A 24,979-nucleotide genomic window follows, 5' to 3' on the forward strand; every position below is an offset into this window, starting at 1 on the left:
AGGCTTTTAAAGACTTTTTCAGTCATCGATGCCCAGTGTTTTCAGTTCTATTAATTATATTTTTTGAATTTTTTCAGTGCTAGTTTCATTATCAGTACTGGTTAAAATATTAAATATATATTATTTTCATTTTTTCAAAATAATGTATATATATTATGAAAATCATTTTCCATTAGAAACTTAGCGTAGGAATTTAGAGCTACAATAAACCTTCAAAACTCATAAAATTAAAGATATCCAGCTTTACATTAGTTGTAGTCTGTTCTCCTATAACATTAACACTAGGCCGTATCAGATAACACTAAAAAGTAATATATCAAACACTAATAGGTAATTGACGAACAGAGAGTGGGCTCTAACGAATTTAAGAATTTCCTAAACTCAAGATGGGCTCGACTAAATAGCAACAAATGTTGATAAAAGCAAGGTAAATAAATCCGTTCTTATCATAATATGTTTGTTTTATGGCACTGCGTATCCCTAATTAAACCATTATACTAAACAAGTTACATTAATAAATGGTTCATTTTTAGTTCTGAGCTATGTAATTAGCTTGCTCTGATCGCAAGTAGGTTGAAAATTCAACAGTGGATGTTTGGATCTGGGAGCATAATAGTTTCTTACACCTTTGTTTAAATAAACCAATGTAAACGAAACAATGTACTAAAGGAATCAATAGCTTTCATTGAAAGTTGTGACTGAAATGAACAATCTGTCTGATAGACTAATGATCGTGTGACATTTTGATTCATTTCCTGAAGTGGGTCGACAGTCGTTAGTTTAGCAAACAGGTTTTTCTATCTCAGTGTCAACTTTAAAATATTCGGTAACTGTTTATAAAACTTTGTAAAAAATGTTTTATTGATATATATTTTATACACTTTGTTACTTGTTCATGACTCTTTATATTATCTGATATTTTTGATCTTATTCTATAATTGTTATTGTGCACTAGTTTTATCGTAATCTATACAACAATATCTTAATCTGACGAAAAACGTTTGTTAATCACAAAACTGAACAGTCGGTTATTAGGATCCGCCTCATGGGATAGAACCCCGAACTGTAGTCTTTATAGCCCTCGAGCTCATCTCAGTCAGCAAAACGGAGAGCAATAGGCTCATAAAGTGTATGATTATAGATTTTAATTCTTAGATCCATTTATATTACATATAAGTTACATTTTAATCTTTACGATATTTGCATTATGATGATAGAATTATTGTTTTAACGTTACTCTTTCCACTGACTTGATGTGTTGTAATATCGTAGTTATAGATTATTTCTATATGCTATAGTCGCAGTTCAAGGCTCGACATGGCCAGGTGGTTAAAGCACTCAACTCGTAATCTGAGGATCGCAGGTTCGAATCTCCGTTACACCAAAACATGCTCGCCCTTTCAGCCATGGGGGCGTTATAATGTGACGGTTAATCCCACAGTTCTTTGATAAAAGAGCAGCCCAAGAAATGGCGGTGGATAGTGATGACTAGCTGCTTACCCTATAGTCTTATACTACTAAATTATGGAGGGCTAGGGCAGATAGCCCTCGTGTAGCTTTGCGCGAACTTCAAAAGAAACAAACCATACCATGTAACAAGTATCCCTACATTTGTTGTCTGTAACCGTGTATCATGTATTACAGTGCGGTTCGTTCTGGCCTGGCATGGCCAAGCGCGTAAGGCGTGCGACTCGTAATCCGAGGGTCGCGGGTTCGCGCCCGCGTCGCGCTAAACATGCTCGCCCTCCCAGCCGTGGGGGTGTATAATGTGACGGTCAATCCCACTATTCGTTGGTAAAAGAGTAGCCCAAGAGTTGGCGGTGGGTGGTGATGACTAGCTGCCTTCCCTCTAGTCTTACACTACTAAATTAGGGACGGCTAGCACAGATAGCCCTCGAGTAGCTTTGTGCGAAATTCCAAAAAAAAAAAAAAAAAAAAAAAGCGGTTCGTTCAACCATGTGACCAATACGCCATCAGCAATGCACGAAATTCAAAAAACAAACAAACACAGCTACTATGTTTTATCTGCTAGATCTTTATGTGTATTCTTGCCGTGAAATGTTTGAACTATGAATTGTCTAATAGCCAAAGTTTAAGTGCTAACAATAAACTGCGTACAGATACGCAAAATTATTATTTTCTCTAATTTTCGGTTCGTAAGCAAATTAGTTTGGCATAGTTTTAACATCCTACTCATCGAAAAATATTTGATGTTATGTTATGTCACATTTTCTCCTGAGTTTACAGTTAACTTTAAATAACGCCATCGGTGAGTGAGCGGAACGTCTACGGACTTACGATGCAAAATTTCAGGTTTATTTCGCTCGGCGAGCATAGTGTAGATAGCTTATTTTGTAACTTTGCACTTATAAAACAACAATACCATTTATCAATAAACTCCGTACCTGAGTTTCCGTAAGACTTAGACTTTGAGCAAGCTGTTTTCTTTCAGCACCTACTACGTAATGATTCTTCTCGAAGGCATGTTCCAGTTTGAGTAACTGAGAAGGAGAAAAGGCGGTTCTGATCCTCTTGGGCTTACGGAAAGGATGAAGAAGGAACTCAGAAGTGTCCACCTCTAAACAGAAAAAAAATTAATGTTAATAAATAATAATTGTATGAACTTCAAGCAAAAATATTCCAGATTTATTCCAAGGTTTTAACATTAATATGAGTAAACGTTAATCGTGCAGTTCTCCAAGAGGTTTCCTCTGTAATAATTGGGCTGGTAAACAACGCTGATGAAAATAATTAAGTGACTTTATTCATGGCTATAAACGACTTCAAAGCATGTACACAACAGCGATGCTATAAGAAACGTCAGGATAGAGTATTAATATCCATAGGTTTACCTATATGTTTATTTTTACCACAAACCCAATTTTCTATCGCAATATGTCAACATTTACGATTTTAATATTTTTTTCTTATTGAAATGGACCAATGGTTAGCGTTTCGGGTTGTGCGACGAAATGCTGTTGAACAAGCATTGCATTTTCAGCTGCGGATGTGCAATAAGATTGAGAGCACTTTTTTATTAGGCTCAGAAAAACAGGACGAAACCCTTGTATCTCATGTGCATCAAGCTTACCATTTCATCTCTGATCAGCAGTTCAAAATTAGGAAACGCCTGTATCTAAAACCTGGAGTAGCGTAACTTAGCTTAGTGACTTCAAGCTGTGGACTCGTCGTCAGCTGGTTACGAGTTTGGAGGTAACCTGTGTCCTTTAAGAAGATATTTAAACCTAATTATTCCAACCTACTCAGCTGCCTGAGAGATATTAGCTGTTTTCTGAGGCTGAAGCCATAGTTTGAAAGCACTGGCTCAATGTGTCCTGCAAAATCACGGCAGGTATAACTATAGCTAAGTGAACGAGTTCTACGACCTAACCTATTAGCACATGTGCACACAATGTATCGTGCAGATTGGAAATTCATTTTTTCCGAAAGTATTTATTTTTTTGTTTATCGCTAAGATATTTTTATGTTGTTCTTCGCTTTTGTTTTCACAAATGTTTCAAAGCAATAATATATCGTCTTGCCCTGACCCCTATAACTTCAATAAATTTCTAACGTCAGAATAAAAATCTTCATATTAACAATCCTAAAATGGTCAATGAACCTTCTTTATACACATACAAAACGGCCCGACATGGCTACGTGGTTAAGGCGTTCGACTCATACATAATCCGAGGGTCGCATGTTCGAATCCTTGTCACACCAAACATGCTCGTTCTTTCAGCTGTGGAGGCGTTATAATGTAACGGTTAATCCCACTGTTCGTTAATTAAAAGAGTAGCGGTGACTAGCTGCCTTCCCTCTAATCTTACACTACTAAATTAGGGACCGCAAGCGCAGATAGCCCTCGTAGCATTGCGCGAAATTCAAAAACAAGCAAACAAACACGTACGATACTGTCGCTTGTATGAAAAAAGGTAAAAAATAAAATGACCTTTTTCCAGTGTAATTTTAAGTCTTAAATACTTAGAACATTTCAAGCAATAGCTAAGTGAAAACTTCTTTTGAATCTATATTATACGGACTAGGAAATTTAAATTGCATAACTTGTATAAAGTGTATGAACATTAATTTATAATTATCACCATATCACCTTTTCAGAAGCAAATAACACAGCATACCTTCTAACTTTAACGAAGTAATTAACTAACTTACAATCTTAGGCCATTAGCTTTTAAAATCACACATTGTTTTAAATGGCACGTATTATTAATTATTCAGCAACCTGTACATACAACTGTTATTTTTGTAACAGAAAATACAAGAATTTGACTTCAAAATTGCGTGCCCTTTTTTATTGTTACACACAAAGCTTCACAACAGATTATCTAGGTTGTGTCTACTGCAAGCAACAAAACCTATTTTTTAGCATTATGAGCTCTCAGACTTACCGCTGATCCTCCGAGAGGCAAGATATGTGTCAACCTTAAAAAGGAAAGGTTGGACATTTATCATTTTCCTCAACAAATGAGTCACATTCATAAGTAGCTGCTCTTATTTTTCGTATCAATTTTGTTTGTTAAAATTCGCCTATAGTTACTTAAGTGCTATCTGTGTTAACCTTCCCTAATTTACCAGTGAAACTGAACTCACAATTGAACGCTCCCACCCGACTAAACAAATCAACTTTAGAAGCAAATGTCCTCGTTTTACCTAAACAAATCAAACTTTTTTAATTTTTCATAAGTCAAGGAGTTAAATTTAGAAGCAACTCTCAGCCAGGACTTCTTACTAGATTCGTTTGTTCGTTTTCAATTCGCGCAAAGCTACACGAGGGCTATCTGCGCTAGCCGTTCCTAATTTACCAGCTGAGCGCCCTAACTACGAAGCCATTCTTCTTTCTAGATAGTGGCCCGGCATGGCCTAGCGCGTAAGGCGTGCGACTCGTAATCCGAGGGTCGCGGTTTCGCGCCCGCGTCGCGGTAAACATGCTCGCCCTCCCAGCCGTGGGGGGTGTATAATGTGACGGTCAATCCCACTATTCGTTGGTAAAAGAGTAGCCCAAGAGTTGGCGGTGGGTGGTGATGACTAGCTGCCTTCCCTCTAGTCCTACACTGCTAAATTAGGGACGGCTAGCACAGATAGCCCTCGAGTAGCTTTGTGCGAAATTCCCAAACAAAAAAACCTTTCTAGATAGAACGTAAAATGAAGAGAAAGAATCTTTCACAAACTTGAGGAGCGAGAACATTTCAGATAGGCCTACCCTCACGTCTAAACAGCCTGAATGTTGTTTTTTCTTTATTTGCATTTATTAGAAATATGGTGTACTATGTGTTGTATTCTTTATCCATACAAGTCAGTAATATTTTTTATCAAGTATAAATTAGTTTTCTTCAGACCAAACCTAATTTCAATACAAACTTTGTAAAGGTCGTAAACACTCGAAAAGCGTTTCTTTGTTGTCTTTATTCATCGTAGAACGGAAAAGACCTGCATTGCTAACAATACGAAATTAGTTCTAGCTACTAAATTATGTTATGCCCCTACAGCTTAATAGCAATGCACTAAATAATTGTGTATATCCGCGCGAGAGAGAGAGATGTAACACCTGTGCCTGATATTTGTTTATGCATCCATTATCTCGAACAAATAACTTATAAAGGCACATTGCAGCAGTGTGCGTCTTTTAAAGTGTATTATTTCGTGTCATGACAATAATTCAACATCCTATGACCATGCACTACAATTATTTTTCAATTGTGTAGTAATTTATCATTATTTTACATCTTATTTTTTAACAGAAAATAAAAGTACCACTTGCTGAAATACAGAGATAAAAATGAGGACTATAACAAAATAAACTAATACACCATACAGATATTTAAGTTATGTCTATACAACATTGATATAAATACAGTTTTAATAAAACACCAATGTTTAAATAATTGTTCGCTATACTTAAAAAAGATACATCCTTACGAAAAAAAACACAAAAGTTTCCAAACTAAGTGTCTTCATCAACTATAGTGACACATACTTGGAATAATTTTAGTTACTGATATTTAGCAGCACGTAGTATTATTGTGCGATATAAATACTCAATGGTGTATTAAATTCAGTTTGATCTTTCAAAATGAGCCAAGATTTTTGAAAAACGTTAAGAAACTTAACAATGGAATATACCAAAATGTTTCTACTTTCTCTACCAGTTGCATGAATTTCATTTAAGATACCTTTTCATAAATCAGCACCATTTATCTTTCTAAATAGCACACATATAATTCTAATGTTTTCTCCAGGTTTGAATTGTTGTTCAACCCGATTCTCAATAGCCACAAATGGAATGCAATAAGCAGTTCTACCTAAGATATTCAGGAAAACTGTATGTTTTGGATAAAGCAAAATGTAGTTAATGATTTAATTTGCATTACTTAAAAGTAGTTCAAACATTTATTTTACTATTTTATTTTTATAAAATGAGTCTTATTCATAATAATGTTTAGTTACATATCTATTTATAGGAAGTCAATCTCATTAGAACTTCATACAATACAGCCCAAAATATTAATATGATTTTCTATTTTTTGGAGCCTATTTTGTCCAGTTTAAGTATTAACATTGTTTCACTGTGGACACACTGTCAGTCTCTGTACACTAAATTTAAGTAAAAACTATTAAATAACACGTGTGAAATGAAATATTTTACCAAGAACAAAAAAAATCAATAAACGCTTAAAGTATGTTACATCCACTATGATGTTCTTACAATAGATGAAAATTTTATAATGTTTTACCTATCATGAGGTTAAGCATATCTACAGTCATGATGGATCATGTATTATTCTAATAAAATTTAGCTATTTTTTCTCTATTTCTCATTCAGTATTCGTGCGTATGTGAACAGTACTTCGCGAGCACAGCTTAGTGAGCTTCCTTAAACCACCACCTGTGCAATCATTTTAACTCTTATGAAAAACTGAGCTCAACGAGATATAGTTTTCCTCTGGAATAGCTAGATATTATAATTAGCTTCACTTTAATAAAACTAAACGATGCAATTTCAACTGAAGAGTATACAGATGTTCGTATGAAACAGTTCAAACACGTTTTATGTCCTATAGCGCGATATGAATGTTAATGGTGTACTCAAAGCTGCCGTTAGTGAAACTATGCCATTACAGCTGCATGCTGTTGGCTTAAACTAGTCTTAAAAACGTAGTTGCTTATAAGTGTATAGTATAGTCTCATAGAGCATATGTGAAAAGTAAAATTGCACATGTATATGTATTTATGTATGAATTTCGACTTATTGTACATAGTTGCAAGACTTTTAAGTATACGTTATTTACACAGTAAAAACAAGATTTGATAGCGTCGAGTTTAAACTTGAAATGTCTTTAAAACATGATAACAAACTCTTATTGTTGTTGAAATAAATAAACTGTTATCGCCGTACAACCTCATATCGCTAATTATTTTTCAATAGTAATAACAACAACAACAAATAACAATTCATCAATAGTAAAACTTATAAGAAATAATAATTTTTTTAAGTTTGAAAATTATAAAACGATAGCATAACAATAAGCTTTTCATTTATTCCACAGTGAGAAATTATTTCACAAAATCATAAAATTAACAATAAATAAATATTTTAGAAACGGTTTCATGTTTTTTGCATAACATGTTTTCATTGTAGCTGTTATTAATTTTCTTATTATATATATATATTTACTAAAAAAATATTCTTCCGAAAAACACGCAAAAATTCCTGGAATGTTTAACTAAATAGTACCTGATATATCTTTTGGCTAAATGGTTAAGCCAAAAACTAAGCATGACGGTTTCTAATTTTGAAATACTGACGAGACGAAAGGCAGCCAGCCAACAGCACATTCCGTCACCATAAAAACCTTGTCCGACTCTTTTTAACCGAATGACATGTTTTTATAGGAAAAAGTACAGAGCGTGTTCAGCGGCATCACTTCTCGAACTTCGAAACTTACAATCCGCAGCCGCATACAACAACCATTAAACCACATACGGAAAAATTCTTTAAGATTTGATTTTATTGTATGTTGTTTTTTAATATTGATAAAAAGTGCATGAAACAGTGTATCTAATTGGGTATTTCCGTAACAATAGAAAGTGGGCAGTAAAAATCATTAAAGCAATATTTCCCTATGGATAGAAAGTGATCAATAAAGAGTCGCTACATACGTATTTCCCCACAGACTGAAAGTGGACAATACAGGATTGCTAAAGCTCTATTTTTCTATGCAGGATCAGTGGACAATAGAAAGTGGCCAAAGCTGTATTTCTCCATAGATAGAAATTGGCCAATACAGAGTCGCTAAAGTTGTATTTTCCTAATGATAGGAGGTGAACAATTGTAGGATCTCTAAAGCTATGTGCCTGGCATGGCCTAGCGCTTAAAGCGTGCGACTCGTAATCCGAGGGTCGCGGGTTCGCGCCCGCGTCGCGCCAAAAATGCTCGCCCTCCCAGCCGTAGGGGCGTTATAATGTTACGGTCAATCCCACTATTCGTTGGTACAAGAGTAGCCCAAGAGTTGGCAGTGTATGGTGATGACTAGCTGCCTTCCCTCTAGTCTTACACTACTAAATTAGGGACGGCTCGGTGCAATGGGCTAACAACCTACTCACTTAAATACTTGTTGCAGAATCCGCAAGTGATTGCGGCCCTATGTTCCTAGATGGAATCTAATGGTGATAACTAACTAAAGCTATATTTTCTCTATAGACATAAAATGAACAATACATATTCGATACACCTATATTCCCCTTCGGACTATATATATTTCCCCGTAGACAGTATGTGGACACATTAGTACAGTGTGTTATTTTATATAATAAACAACGTCTATATATAGACCATTACCAACTGAAAGCTGAGGCTCGAGCATTATTATTTCAGATCAACTGTGCCCAACTAATTGACTAGCAGAGACTATCTTCTAATAGACTTTTAAGTTTTCACATAGTTAGTCCTGAAGTGTAAGAACCGAAACATTTCGATCTCTATGCTCATCACGTCGCTAAGCAAACTAGATTGTTAAAGAATGGCACAATATCGTCCACTCCTACAATTTAACAAGGTTTAGTCCATAAAAACGTCAAAACAAGTATCTATTTTACCCAAAACTCCTCTAAAGAGAAAACCTCATCCAAACTGTTAAATGCTGGGCATGGTGTGAGTCTTGTCATTAAGGGTGTTTTACAGTTTTTCCCAGCGGAACCTCAGAAAAAAACAACAACACAAAAAACAAAACGCACCAACTTTTGAGATTGCAAACTTCACGTTTGTTGGCTGTCACTTATACTTTATTCCTAAAAGCGAATAACTTCTGTATACTCTAGAGAAGGAAAACAAATGTGTTATAAACTTACCCTTGAATGCTCACACAAGCTGTAAAGGTAAGTATAACATAAATGTAAGAAATTTGTATATAAGGTTGTTTTCTATTTTAAATTTCGTACGGTAATATGAAAAAATCGGAAAACTTTCAAACATTGTCTAGAGATTAGAATGTTCATACTGTGAAAATTATGTGTCCCACTGGTGTAAAAAATGCGCTCCATGCATTAAGTATGTTACAGCAATGACGATGAGAAATCTAAATATTCCACTAAAGTTACGCAATGATTGACTGTTGTTGTTGCTGTTGATTTGGAAGAAGGGTATGCGTAGTGTTTCATAAAATTAATGATAAATAAATATTTTAGAAACCGTTTTCGGGTTTTTTCATAACATGTTTTCATTGTGACTGACATGATTTATAAATAAAAATACACTGCCAAAAGGAGAAGAAAAGACCGATTAATTCGTATAACACAAATTTCTTAGATTGCTTTATAAACAAACCTTATGTAATCTAGGACTTGTCAAAGTCTTATATTTCGTTTTCTTTTTTTTTAATTTTCTTATTATATATATTTGGAAAAGAGAAAAATATTTTCCGAAAAGGATACGAAATAAGTATAACAGGTCCGATGTATCTGTCTGTTAACGGTTTAAACATGCTGATATTATAAACTATTTTACAATTTTAAGACTAACCGCATCGTATCACCAGCCGAAATCAAAGTTATTATAAGGTTGAACTTAAGTTATGTACTCTGAAGTACGGTGACGAGTTTATACATACATACACACGGCAGGCATCAGTTTTAATTGACTTTGTAGACGTTATTTTAAGGTCTTATCTTGCATTATGTCTGGAGAAAATGCATTTTCTGTCATAGCTAACCTATTATGCAAATGAAAATGTGTTTTTGAAGAAGAGGTTATAAAGTGCACAGCATGAAATAGTAGATGCTTTCTTTATCGCTGGCGTCTAAAATCATGTGTATCAATATATACGTTGTAAATCAGCTAAGACTGACTCACAATTAAGACACTTAATCTCGTATGTATAATCCAAAAGAAAAGAAATATGCAGTGAATATTTTCTGTTTTTAAATAAGTAATAAACTAAAAACTCACTACTCGAAAGCCACATATGCAACATCAGATTATCGAAAAGTGTCACAGAATGTGCTTATAACATTAAATCCTTAAAAAATTTCCATAAAAACCACGGCTACAACACCAAATTATCCACAAGTGCCTAATATTGTGCTTAGAACATTGAATTTTTAAGGACTCTCCAAGAAAACAAGTTCACAGAATCGATCACCAACACATTTTCCAGAAAACACGCTTAAGACATAAATACTAACTTATGCTAACGTACACTTAAAAATTAAGTTATTTAAATTATCATAGCAGCTGTATGTGAGAAAGTGAGTAGATTATGGGAAATAACAAATTTCCGTAAACAATCATAATAAAAACTGTTGAAATACAAAGTTTCAAGAATGTCATTAACGTAATTTCCCAGTCACCTACTAAGTTTATACTATTCAAAAATATTGCCAGGTGCTTACAAAATTCACATATTTTTTAGATAAAACATTCGAAAGTTTGAAGATAAGGCCTTGTTTTAAATGTTTTATGTTAAACAATGATATAGTTAGTTATTAATGTTACCTGTTGGGAATATATAATGTTCGTTATTCCCGTCCGTTTATTTCAGTTTCCGCAATACAAATTTAGTTCAGGTTGAAAGGGCAGTTATTTAAAAATATATCATTTTTATGATTATGCTAGGTTTGTGTGTCATTTATAGTACAACAGGTAATCATGTTGTGTGATTGCTTTCTTGTTGTTATTCAGAAGTTCTCCTAATGACGGCGGCACGTGTTCCACCAAAACATGCAGACACTGTTTTAGATCTTTATTGCTTACAACTTTATATAATAAATTATTGTATATTTTCAAACGTTGGAGTTATTCGGTTAAACCTTCGCAAAAGAACTGCTTGTTTAATATATTGATCAGGTAACCATGTTGTGTTTTTGCATGCTGTTTAAAACACAATAGGTAATGAAGCTGTGTTATAGTGCACCGTTTAAAGTATATCAGATATGCAAAGTGCATAACGGATTAACCTTTAAAGAACATTATATTAATTAAGCCGAAGTTATTATTGTATATTTTTCAAAGCACGTATGGTAGACAGGATTAGTTATTATACATCATATAAAAAACACAAATAAATAGGATGTGTTATTGCTTATTGTTTAAAGTACACAACAAAAACAAGACGTGTCGTTGTGCATTTCTGAGATAAAGGTATCACTAAGTATGCTTTATAATAATGAACAGGTCTCTATTGTTACTTCAATATAATATATAAGTAAAAAATATACAATGTACTGTAGAAACAAAACGTGTAATAACCAGCTGGTATCACCAGTTGTCATGAAATTGAAAATCTAAATAATATAAACATTGTTTTTAACAGTTCATCAGATAGGCCTCTCTTTACCAATCGAAGTTACAAAGACATGTACTTGGCCAAAAGGGTAAAGTCTACTTTGTAAAAGTCGGGCATGCACACAGCAAAACCTGTTCTTGGTTGTAAAACTATGAACATGTATTTATATTAATGTTAATAAGGAGAGAGACATTTTTTATCTGTTACATTGAAAAGCATTTAAAAATCATGCTAATGGGAAGCGAAATGTTAATAGTTAATACACGTATATTGCGACAAAAAAAACGAAACTTAAGTTTCAGTGTTTAGGTAGTTTATAAACGTTAACGATGATTGCGGATTGGTTGATAGGTAGACGGTCCTTTTTAAAAGAAACAACAGTTCCTGAGCGCCAGTGATTATCTTTCAGGCCTCTTCAAAATTACTGCCAAAACATTGGATTGGATTGGACTGAATTGTTGTTATTAAAAAAAAGCATAAAGATATGTTATGCGTTTAATTTAAATCGATTACAAGAAAATGTCTTAATAAGCACAGTAAACATTGACTTGATAACTGTGGAATCCACACTAAAACTGAATAGAACAACTGTGGAATCCATACTAAAATCCTAAAGAACAACGTGGAATCCACATTAAAATTGGATATAAATTATTTTTTTCAGAATAGATGCTATCTTGTTTTGTCCATTATTTGACTCTCTGGCGGTTGCGGATTGTCCAGTGTTGTTTTTATGATTTTGTTTTATATACTCTATTTTAAAGAGGACAAGGTCTAGGCATATTTATGAAACATAAAGATGTTTCAATATGGCGAGTCTTCTTTCCCAATATTCAGAGTGAATGACACCATTTTTCTTGTGTTTCTTAGGCCAGTCGTAGGCGAGTGGAAGGTGTGACGCTCTACAAGTTGGAGTTTTCGCACTGAATTGTCGCTGATTACGCTTTGAAGTTTCAACTTTGAATATATTATAACAGTTATAGTTACTTTAGTAACTGAAATCAAAACTGAACAGAGCTCATGTGGCCGTGGGTGCTAATGAATGGTCACTTTCTCCTTGATCAGTCATCCAAAATTAGAGGCTACTAGAGGTCTCAGGACCAGCTGTTTAGTCCATATATGCATAAGGCGTGCTCAGGCTGAAAATACGCTCCTTTAATCTAAATTATTTCTAACGTAGTTCACACATTTAATTGTTAAACTTTCCTTATAGTCTGTATCACAAGTTTCAACTTGTTATCTAGAAAACATACCACCTATTTCAAACATCACTTTTGCTTTTCAAAAAACCAATGAACATAACTCAGTGTGTAAACTAATTTGACCATAGTGTGGCATATTTAAAACTACATTTATACAATTTTAAACGACTGATTATACCATTTAAATACTATTTAGTGTGAGAATAATAATCCCATAACAAACTACGTGACTGTCTACGGTGTCATCAAATGGTCAAACTGGTCTACACACATCTTTCACAGCACTGTCCATCGGTTTCCTGAACGCAATCGTCTGAAAATCGGAAGTGAGTTTAAGAATGCCTAATATAGCTTGTCAATAACAAAATCATTCTATAATTCGCAAAGTATCACAATTGCGAGAAATCTCGATAATAATTACATTAAATTCATCACCTTCATTATACAAACCTATTCCCTTTCATCTCTGTAATAAACCATCTTTAGTTACATGTATATATTTTTGAATTTTATTATATCAGGTACTAGCTACGATTTTCAAGCCCTTTATGTGGAATCTAGAAATATTTTAAGATGTTTTAAAATAACTTAGCAACACCGAAACCTTAATTCTACACAATTTACCCTACACTTTAGTTAGAGATGTTGGAGCTGATCTGGTGTTTCATAATGATTAAAGCACGTATTCAACTAAGATGACGTAATTCGTGTTCAAATATCGTTTCGTTGTTCATTCGGATAGGCATTGTATATTTTCTTTTGCATTAATTTTCTCGGTAAACCAATATCTAAATATTCCATTAAAACCTAAGAAACTGACACAGAAAACAAAAGTTTAGTGGTAGTTATCCTAATAAAGATCATTACTTCTAATACATCGTTTTTCATACCAAACCAGTGGTAAACTATTAAAGATATTAATATAATATTGACGAATAAGTTATTGGTCCCCTACTGGGACAGCAGTAATTCTACGAATTTACAACGCTAAAATCAGGGAGCTCGATTCCCATCGATAAACACAACAGTTAGCCCGATGTTGTTTTGATATAAGAAAACACACAATAAGTTGTCTACTTTAGCTGAATGTTCAAGTACCAGCTGGATATTAAAACTAATGATATATTTCAATTTTAACTGTCACAACCGTAAAATATGCATGAACAAATAACCTTTCAAGTTTTCCATGTAATCACCCTACACTCAATAAACCTAACTGATCTACATTTTTATCTTAACTTTTATAACGCAAGACCATATATCTGATCGGTCAATTATTATTCAGAAAGCAGATATTTCCTGGAAAGATACTCTGTTATTAATATGATATTCTTTTGAGCCATAAAATGCTTGTTTAAGCGTCTGTAAATTATTAATTATTCAAGGTCACCATACAATCTGATATCTTTTAAAGAAGACAGTTAACCATACAAGAGGGATAAATATCTAATACTCAACGTAGTGCTGAAAGTTTCGGTTTGATATAAATAAAACCTTCTTATTTAGACTGTTAGAACACTCAGCTGTAAATGAATAGTATATCTAACAATCTTTCAGATTTAAGTCCCAAATCATGCGAAAAACATATATGTGTTTACACGACAAACATTGAACCATGATCACTTCATTTCGTACAGTCACCACCATACGAGCTGACCCAACTGATATAAAAAAAATTAACATTATTCCGGATTGATAAAACAAACGCAAGTCACTACATCATAAGCAAAATATGTCCTTAAAATACCTTTCGGGAAAGGTACTTTATGGTTGGTCAAGTTTACGATTGCTTCCACAGTTAACTTATATTTAAAATCTTATTAATATGCACGTTTTTTAGTTTTTTTTCATTCAGTGTACAGAACATACATTGTCGTTAAGATTTCACTAGCTATATTTCTTATATAAGAAAGATGCACTAAAATACTCAATTCGTGGGATATATCAACTAACAAAAGTGAACATATTCCACGAATTAAAAAATCACGAAACCATATACTGCTGCATACCATATATCCCGACATCAGCAGAAAAATAACCAACATTGGCATATGCTCACCAGGTAAAATTAACGACGAATTAGACGAAACAAAACAATACTTCATCAACATCAATAAGTTTCCTCCAAAAACCGTAGAAAACATTATGCGCGCACACCTAGACAGAAATCAACTAACTAAAGTACTTAATTCACAGCTCTATATGAAGATTTTTTTTATATTACAAAAACGTAACAGAGAAAGATGTTGAATAAACCACGTAGAAGCTACTTATATATTCACAATATATCGCTTCTAAACATAGGTCAGAATACTGTCAATAAAATTATTATATTGATTTGATGGCATATTTACCAAGTACCATAAGAAATATAATACGTACTTAACATAAAAAAAAGCTTTCTTAAAACACAGACGATTGTTGGTGTACTCATCTGTACAATTTAAAATCATTTGTCACAGGTTAAGGAAACACCTCACTCTCTATTGATTTGTTTTCAACCGTCGTCTGGAGCACCGTTCTTATTTTAAAAGAGGTGATTCATGCTCTTCTTAATATCGTATCAGTTTCAAATCAGTATTACATCATTATGAATATACAACAGGTCAGGTGATTGCATAAGTAATAATGTTTGTTACTATGACAGGAAAATCAAATGTATGTACTGCACCAAGTTGATATAATAATATAAACACCCAGATTAATTATATTAATACTAACATTGTCTTAAAGAGTTTTATTGAACATTATGGTTTGGTTTATGGTACAGGAAAAAAATTCAAGGATGTTTGATTTTAATTCTAACTGTTACTAAAACCAATAATGAAAGTTTCGTTTTGATATAAAGAAAACCTTTAAAATACTTATTATTGTATTAAAGATGGTACATTAGATACGCAATACTAATCAATTTTCGGCTTGTTTTAATTCAAAGAAAGTTATGTTTACGCGGCCATCTTGATATTCATTTCTGTTAAAGACAAATGTGTTGATAACTTACCAGGTAGAACTCGAGGGTGAAGAAGAAACCTTGGATGCCTAGACGCTAAAAGCCACGGATACATTGAGTAGGAGTCACGACCAAATAGATACGGGGAAATGGGATAAATGGACGGGGTTGTTCTTAAACCCAGATAAGAATGGGACACGTCACCGTGCGTCAGTGGTGAGAAGTCACCACCATGGAAAGCAGGAGGAAACGTTGTCCTGGACATTGTGTGAGCTACTGGGGGAGATGCCCGAACATGAGCTCTTGGCGGCGTGTGGGTAGACGATTCGATATTTTCTCTTAATGTGCTACTGTCCAAAGGCTCTTTCCCTACTAGGGATTCGATTGAAAATGTTAAGTGTGGTTTTGCTGGACGTGGGGTGAAAGGAGTTGGACCCTGTGGCATCATGGTATGCTTATATTTTTTTACAGTTAATCCTTCCTGCAAGTTTCAACTAGAACCTTGAACTCGAGGTCTGTTTGGTTTTTAGTCAAAAACGAACACACGTTTACAAACTTAAAATTCTTCGATCATTTGAATTAGTTAACGTTAACGCACACACTTAGCGAACGGCCTTTTTGAGCAATTTACAGACAGAAACTTTGTTCAGTTGACACACAATACTTGACTGTTAAGCACTACATTTCTTCAACTGATTTCTGCCACTCCACTTCCTCTTCTACTCTCATCAGGTCCTTTCGTCACCGCTCGACGGCCGAAGAACCAGAAATATTATATTCATATAATTAGCAACAGTGTGAGACAAGTAATAAAACAACGCTAACACTGATTGGTCCAGGACCAGCTGGAAAATATGGTAGCATGGCTAGTAATTCGTGCTCCGTCTGCTAACCTTCCTGTTGACTCAACAACGTACGCAGCAGAATTGGTTGCTTGTGGCGTCCTCTGTGGACGAAAATGAAATTTTCTGGTGTTTGAATATTGACAAAAGCAAATTACAAGAGTAACACGAAACATTTAATAATTAGCTAACTGACAAATCGTAAGTAAAGTAAGACGCTCTACTATGCATGCTGGGTATTTACAGAAGTAATAGAAAACTTCATATATCAAACTGCCTTCTTTTCTTATCTATATATGTATTTATAAAACCCAGAAACCGGTTTGTTAAGTTATATGACGTTGAAAAGTTCCCTCAGCCTGATTTAGTTTGTTCTATTTTTCTTGGAAACGTGACTTAAATATAGACTAAAGTTTTCACTAAATGACACGCACGTGATATATTTTCTAAAAATATAAATGCCTTTACCTTTAGCTCATTTTGTTAAAAAAGGTGTGCATTTTAATACATTACAAGTTGGTGCGTCATACTCGCTAATTAAACGTAAATTATTCTAATAGGTGTCTTTAAAAACACCGGCAATTTGCTGAAATTTTCCACACTCTTACTCTTACTATAAAAGGAAAACCAACGATTCACATGAAACGACTTTGCAAAATATTTAATATTGAGCGAGAATTCCAACTAAAGAAAATTAAACAACTTACATCTTTCAGAAATTATCAATTCCATAATATATGTTACATAACGTAGACGTTATTAGGTCTTTACGATAATAACAATAATCACCTCTGCAAATAATAAGGAAGATATTTATCATTAAAGTTAAATGGTAATGAATAGTTTGATTTAATATAGTTTCCTTAATATGATACTTTACGTGTCACATTTATTGATTCAATAGGAGAGGTCCGAAATAATTGTTCTAGCCAAGTGGTATTTTGCTTCAACTTAGTTTCTACATGAAAGTTCATAATTTTGTATTTTTTTATAAATTCTATATGTTGTAATCCTTATTTGAAAAAATCAGACGCGTAAAAAAATGCTGGATTATCTTTGTAATGACTATCATCGTATTAACTTTAATTTTATCTCAAACTTAAACTTACCTTACACTCCCCAATGGGCCAGCGGTAAGTTTACGTACTAACAAACTTTAAAAGACAACATACAGATAACTTATTTTGTGAAATCCAAAAGCTAGCATCATGCAAGAAATTTAATTATCGTTAGTTGGTGAACGTATGAGATTTTAAGGGTTCATGTTTTAGTGTGTATTTTCATGTTTTTACTTATTTTTTTGTTTCATTCCAGTCCAACGCTGATAGTTATCTCTTTGACCAAGTAGGGCAACGAAAGTGAAGTTATCAGTACATAATAGATATTAAATGGATCATCATGAAAACTGGTATTCAGATGAAGTTATGTATTGTAAAGGAATTTTATTGTGCTTCTATAAGTAATAAATTAAATAAAAGTAGAAAGAAGAAAAATCATTCGGCTCTCTAGATTAATATATATTGGTAACTTTGGTTTGGAGATATCCAAATGATGAGAGTCATCAAATGGAAGCAACAAAAAATACAATAAATGATCAGTTAGCGACAACAGTTTCTTCGGAGGCTTAACATTATGGGTGAGTGCATCACAAAATTACATACTTTAAAAAAAGGGAGAGTTTGTTTGCTAAATTAATCACAAAGCTACACCATGGGATATATGTGTTCAGCCCCCCACAAGTATCGAAACGTGGTTTCTAGCGGCGTAATTCCGCAGACGTACAGCTGTGCCACTGGGATGCGAAAAGATAGAGAAACAAATTTAATATAAATAATTATTGTGAAGTTTATGCAGATATAGAAAAGTTTATGAGGAAGGGTAATTTTATCATACTGCTCTTTTTTAGGGCTAGAAAATTACCATTAAGAACTATCCAATATTCTTTCAGTTCAAACACGGAAAGACATCGATGAGCTTAAATGAACTCTTAGCAGCTCTTATATTAGAATTAGAAAGCTACAAAACTTAAGATAGTTATGGAATACTATCTGCTTTTCACACGTTATTATTCTGTGTTCTTTTTTGAATTATTTAATTAAATATAAAATTATTTAGTGCAGTACTACTATTAATATAAAATGAAAATACGTTGTTCCAAAACCAGAATAGAGCATAATAGGTAAAAAGAAAACAGAAATCCAGGCAATAGCAGTATACAATATAGAGTCAGGCAAAATACTGTATAGAATAAGAACCGGATTTACACTCCAGGTGTTCTCGTTAGGCACTATAACACATTGAAACATTGTTTGTATTTGTGGTTAAGAGCCATCATCTGAGCTTTCCAAGTCAGTTACTTATCGAACATAACACATAGATATTTAACCGTATTGAGGAGCCAAAAGAGAACGTTATTGATGCTGTCATTAAATAATTGTGACGTTAAGGGTAAGACACCAGTGGCGACTCCAAGTCAGAACTGTGTTTATTGCAGCTTTTAAGAGCTTTACAAAGTGTAATCACGGTCTTAGAATCCTCGACGTATTGGTAATATGGAACAAGGTACATCGTAGTGGTAATATATAGAACAGAGTACATCGTATTGGTATCATGGGAAAGGGTACATCGTATTTGTAATATGAAACAGGGTACATTGTATTGGTATTATGGAATAAGGTACATCGTATAGGTAATATTAAACAGGATGCATTGTATTGGTATTATGGAATTAAGTACATCGTATTGATAATATGAAATAGTGTACATCATATTGATAATATGAAATAGTGTACATCATATTGATAATATGAAATAGTGTACATCGCATTGGTAATATGTAACAGGATACATCGCATTTCTATTATGAAACATAGTACATCTTTTTAAGCATATCAAAAAGGAGATAGAATAAAATTTTGATGAACTATAGCAGAAAGATCGTCATAGAGTCCTTTCAAGAGAAATGGTTGCTTATCTGACACACAGAAATTAATTAGTAACTCGGATGTAAGTTAGAGGTAGAGTCAAAAGCTAATTAAAAATCAAAAGTATCACACAAGAAGTCTTATTCGCGTTAAAATGATTGAATATGAGTCCAATTATTTTAGAAGATGATCCATTGTCTGTAAATATTGATGAAAACCAACCTAGGTACTCGGCAAGTATTGATAATCTGCAATACAAGTGGAGCAGTTAAAGTAAAATGGGTTCTAAGCTTTTACTGGAGACATTGGTAAAAAACATAAAACAATAATAAAACACTTGTTGGATAGTTATTAAGTATGAAGGAGAGTAACATAATAGAATTGTTCTAAGAATATGCTGCACTTCAGAACGAAGTACTTCTTGTTTGGTTTGAATTACGCGCTAGTCGTCCCTAATTTTGCAGTGTAAGACTAGAGGGAAGGCAGCTAGTCATCACCACCCACCTTCAACTCTTGGATTACTCTTTTACCAACGAAAGGTGGGATTGACCTAAACAATATAAAGCTCCCACAGCTGAAAGGGCGAGCATGTTTGGTGTGATGAGGATTCAAACCCCTACTCCTCGTATTACAAGGCGAGTACCTCAACCACCTAGCCATGTCGGGCCGCTATTTCGTGAGCCCTGTTTTTCATTTTCATAGAAAACGGGTAGGTGAAGGAACTTTACTGAAGCAAGTATCAATTTGATATTCTTCCTGTACTATGGTGAATATGTTCAATTTGGGCTAAAATATTTGCATATTTTCTAACAAATAAGATAATTATTTTTCAGAAGGAATATAAATACACATATGCTGTCAAAATGAGAAATTCATTTTAAATCAACCACCTACATACGTTGTTGTTGTTTTGAATTAAGCACAAAGCTATACAATGGGCTATCTGTGCTATGCCCACCACGGTTATCGAAACCCGGTTTTTAGCATTGTATGTCCGCAGACATACCGCTGAGCCACCGGGTAGCCATACACACGTAACTCGTATAACGAGACAGTTTCTTTGGATATTATGAATGATTTCTCAGAACAGCAAATAATTTTATCAAAAACTTGTAAAAAAGTTGTGTAATTCAACATTTTACTTATCACGATACATTCTTGCCAAATATATATAATGTTAAAATAGTACATAAACTTATTATAAGTAGAGTGATTAACTTTATATAAGTTCATATAAAACATTCAGTACTTGTTTGATCCTCCTCATATCGTAATAACTTCCGCAAAGCGACGTGGCATATTGTCGATGATGGCGTTATTGATGTAATCAACCGGGATTTTGTCCCAAATTGTCACTGTAAGATGCTACAACTCAGCTACGATAGATGTTGTAGGGTGATGGTTAACAATGTTTCGGCTCAATTCTGCCCAACAGTTCTCGATTATGTTACAATATGGAGACATTGTTGGCACATGGCAATCTTGTAACGTTCTCCTGGAGAAGATAATGACGTACTACATGCTCCCTGGAACACAAAGTTATTGCCAAACTTTGGCATATCGTAGAAATATCGTCTCCATATGATGCTTGTAGGAGACGTCATTAATGTTTTCTATGAGGGTGTGATGAGCAGGATAGCTCCCCAAACAAATACCCCATCTCCTTCTGTGTGTTTTCTGTGGGACAGTATTTCATCAATTTCGCTCCAGGTAAATGACGAATACGAATCCTAGCATCAACTTTAACTAGCCTGAAACAGGACTCATAAGAAAAGATCATATGTCGTCATCGTCCTAACCTTAAATTGGTATGTTGTCTTACCCAAGTAATACAGTTATGACGGTGAATCCTGGTTAACGTCAGTTTGCATATAGACTTTCTTGTATGAGAACCCTGTTTGGTCAGACTCATATTTAATGTCCCTCTGTATACCCTGGAATGAATGTATTTATGCTATTCCTGTCTTTAGGCGTTGCAAGACTTCTTTCAACCTTGAAGTATTAAACCTGACATAAATACATAAATAAAATAAAAGGCGGTTATCTCTAGCAGTGTATTTTCAGCATTTACTAGAAGACTTTCCTGTATTCCGATGATGTTTCAGGATTTTGTACACACTATACTGAGGATATCTTATTGGTGTTCTGGTGATGTTCATTTATTTCATACCATTTTTGGACAGTCGAACAGTGTTAAGCCCTATAACTTGGAGCACGTGACGAGGCACGAATCCACACCAAGTATGGAGAAACTGTCTTTAAAAAAGAAAAGGGAGAGTTGAAATGGTCTTGCTGCGAATTCTGATTTAGGTTGTTTTTTTTAAGAAATATTTTATCTGTTTGTGATGAATACGGTTAAATAAAATAATTACATACCCTTTACTTTATAGAGTTCTACCAATCTCTGCATACACTATGTAGTTGAAATTATCATAAGGAAGCCCGGCTTGGCCAGGTGGTTTAGGTTGTTGATTCGTAATCCTTTGAGGTGTTATAATGGTACGGTCAATCCCACTATTCGTTGGTAAAAAAGTAGCCCAAGAGTTGGCGGTAGACGGTGATGACTAGCTGCCTCATCTCTAGTTTCACATTGCTAAATTAAGGACGGCTAGTGCAGATAGCCCTCGTGTAGCTTTGCGGGAAATTCAAAACAAACACAAGGAGGTATGGGAAAGGTACCTTGCTTTTATTTTGTAAAGTTGAAAAATTACACTTTAAAACTCTATATATTAGTTTTATAAGTTGTAATATCAATATTTTTTACATTTCAAAGTCTCGATTCCTCAGACTTATAGATCTAAACACCAGCCTGAACATAAGTTAATGAGTTTCCAATAAGTGGTTTTGAATCATTATGGCAATAGGTTCGTAAACCTTGATTATTTTCACCTTATCGAATTTATTTAAAAGCAAAACTATACATTTTTTTAGCTGTAGATAGAAAAGCAGTGTGTAAAACTGAATAGGTTGAAATTACACCAATCACAACTATTTGTAAATGGAAAGAAACAAATCCGTGATACAAATATTACAAAATTTGTATATACAAATACTTTTCATTACGAAAACAAAAATCTACAATAAAATAAAAAGACGTATTTGTGCGTGTCTTAAATGTTTCGTTACTTAGAAAATTTAAATTTCAATCTGTTTGTAAATTTTGAATTATTTTTTCACTTGGAGAAGAGAATACCTTCGATACTATTAAGCCTAATATTAGTTGTTCCGCTTTCGCAGTTGTTTTATTATTGCAGTTCAGGAAACAGATTCACTTGAGGTTTTGAATGAAATTAACTCGATAACAAAAGTAGTTATAAAATTTGATAAAGTGGTGAATCGTATTGTTTATACGTCTGATTATATAAATAATGCTAACATTAGGATTATAAAATTGAGTTTAGAAATATAGCATTTAATCTTAGGAAAAGTAAGTTGCAGTGTAACAAATCTTGATTTGATTTTGTTAACGAGGCTCTATAATTCATTACCTTAAATGTGTCGTGGTAGACAAAGAAAAAATATTGCTCTAAATAAATATTTGAATAAACATGGTTCAACAAGGATTGCAAGCAAAATAAATTTATTTCAAGCTTCGAAAATCAAGTTATTGGTGGAAATTTTTTCGGGTATGACATTTTTTAAGGAAGAACATGAATTGAGCTTCACGACAAGAGAAATTCTTGCTTTCAAACTGCGTTAATTCTCGCAATTTAGATTTCGAAACAGTAAATTTGTAATCGATTTTTCTTCCAAAGAATTTAGCTCTAGGTGCAGCTATCTTATACATAACATAACTGCAATAAATAGGGACGTGGAAGTGTGTATCTGTGGCACAGTGGTATGACTACTGACTCACACCACTTGTAACTGGGTTTCGATTCCCGTGGGTTGCAGAACTCAGATAGTCCATTGTTTAGCTTAATTACAAATAAGCAACCAAACTCAGTATTCGTGTTACTAATTACCTTCCCTCTATCTTAACATTTCTAAATGAGGGATGGATAGCCGTTACAAACATATGTGCGAAATTCAACATCTATAACAGCATTTATGTATTCTGGTATTTGATGTGAACTTTAAATAAATCAACAATTAATGCTTCTTTAAGCGTGTAAATAGAAATCTAGCACTGAGTACAATTAGTCAAGAGTACTTATATTCATAAAGAATGATTTAATTAAGCTAATACAATGGCGTGTGGCTGCAAATATGTGGGTCACGTCGCCATCCTACATATCTCACTTTGATTAACCTGAACGTGTCACTTGGTACTCTTAACAAGATATTAAAGAACAATTTGAAATTTTTGAAAGTTTACAAGTCAAACATCCACACGTTTCTAACCACTTTTAAAACTTAGTGTTTATTTTAAGGAGATAGTTGAAGAAACTTTAGCTCCATTCGACTAGCAGAAAGTTTTCGTACAGTTCAGAATGTGTGAAAAACTGATATTCTCGTAAAAATTTTATTTAGTTTGGCGAATAAACTACATTATACCATTCCAGAACTAGACACTTGTTCATAATTATTAGAAATTAGCCAGCAAAAAATGTACTTCCGACAATTTAGCGCCGTCTTCGTCATTATCTGCTTTGTCATCATGGCGAACAGGAAACAACTGTTCAGTGATTCAAAAACCGAATTATTCTAAAATACAAGTCTCGTGTGTCTCTTTCCGGTATTGCTACACAACTCAATGTGCCGAAATCTACTGTTTAAAGCATAATTGCCAAATTTAAGCTTACAGGATCAATTTCTAACCTCCCTCGTTCCGGACGCCCCACAAAAATTTCAGAGAGAACTAAGAGGAAGGTTCTCAGAGAAGTTAGTGGGAACCCTCAGTGATGTCGAGAAACCCACTTGTTTAGAAATTTATATGCAAAAACGGCTCGTTTGGGTTGATAAAATATTTTACATAGAAGAGCGAACAACGTTTCGACCTTCTTCGGTCATCGTCAGGTTCACAAAGAAAGAGGTAACTGACCGGAAGCTGACCACATGTTTGAAAGGGGGTTGTGTAACTGAGTGTCGGAATGTAGAGGGCGGTATTAAACGTTGTTCGCTCTTCTATGTAAAATATTTTCTCAACCCAAACGAGCCGTTTTTACATATAAAGTAGGAACCCTCGTTTAACACGTAATACATACAGAAACTGATAAGAAAAACTGGGGTTGAAGTAAGCACCTCTACAGTTACGAACATGTTACGCTCTTCTGAGTTCAGAGCATGCCATCCTCGTAGAACTCCATATTTAAAGCCTGTT

General features: G+C 33.9%; 1 protein-coding gene across 1 annotated transcript in view; it reads right to left on the bottom strand.

Moving 5' to 3' along the window:
* Positions 1-16,990, bottom strand: part of LOC143244676 (homeobox protein EMX1-like) — a 33,839-nt gene extending 16,849 nt beyond the window's left edge. Inside the window, exons 1-2 of the mRNA XM_076489771.1 lie at positions 16,002-16,990; positions 2,406-2,578 (exon numbers count right to left, since the gene is read on the bottom strand). Of these exons, the coding sequence (XP_076345886.1) occupies positions 2,406-2,578; positions 16,002-16,398 (570 nt within the window). The 5' untranslated portion in view covers positions 16,399-16,990. The remainder of the gene's footprint in view (positions 1-2,405; positions 2,579-16,001) is intronic.
* Positions 16,991-24,979: the final 7,989 nt, after the last annotated feature.

This window comes from Tachypleus tridentatus, chromosome 2, assembly GCF_004210375.1.
Source record: "Tachypleus tridentatus isolate NWPU-2018 chromosome 2, ASM421037v1, whole genome shotgun sequence".
Classification (NCBI taxonomy): Eukaryota; Metazoa; Arthropoda; class Merostomata; order Xiphosura; family Limulidae; genus Tachypleus; species Tachypleus tridentatus.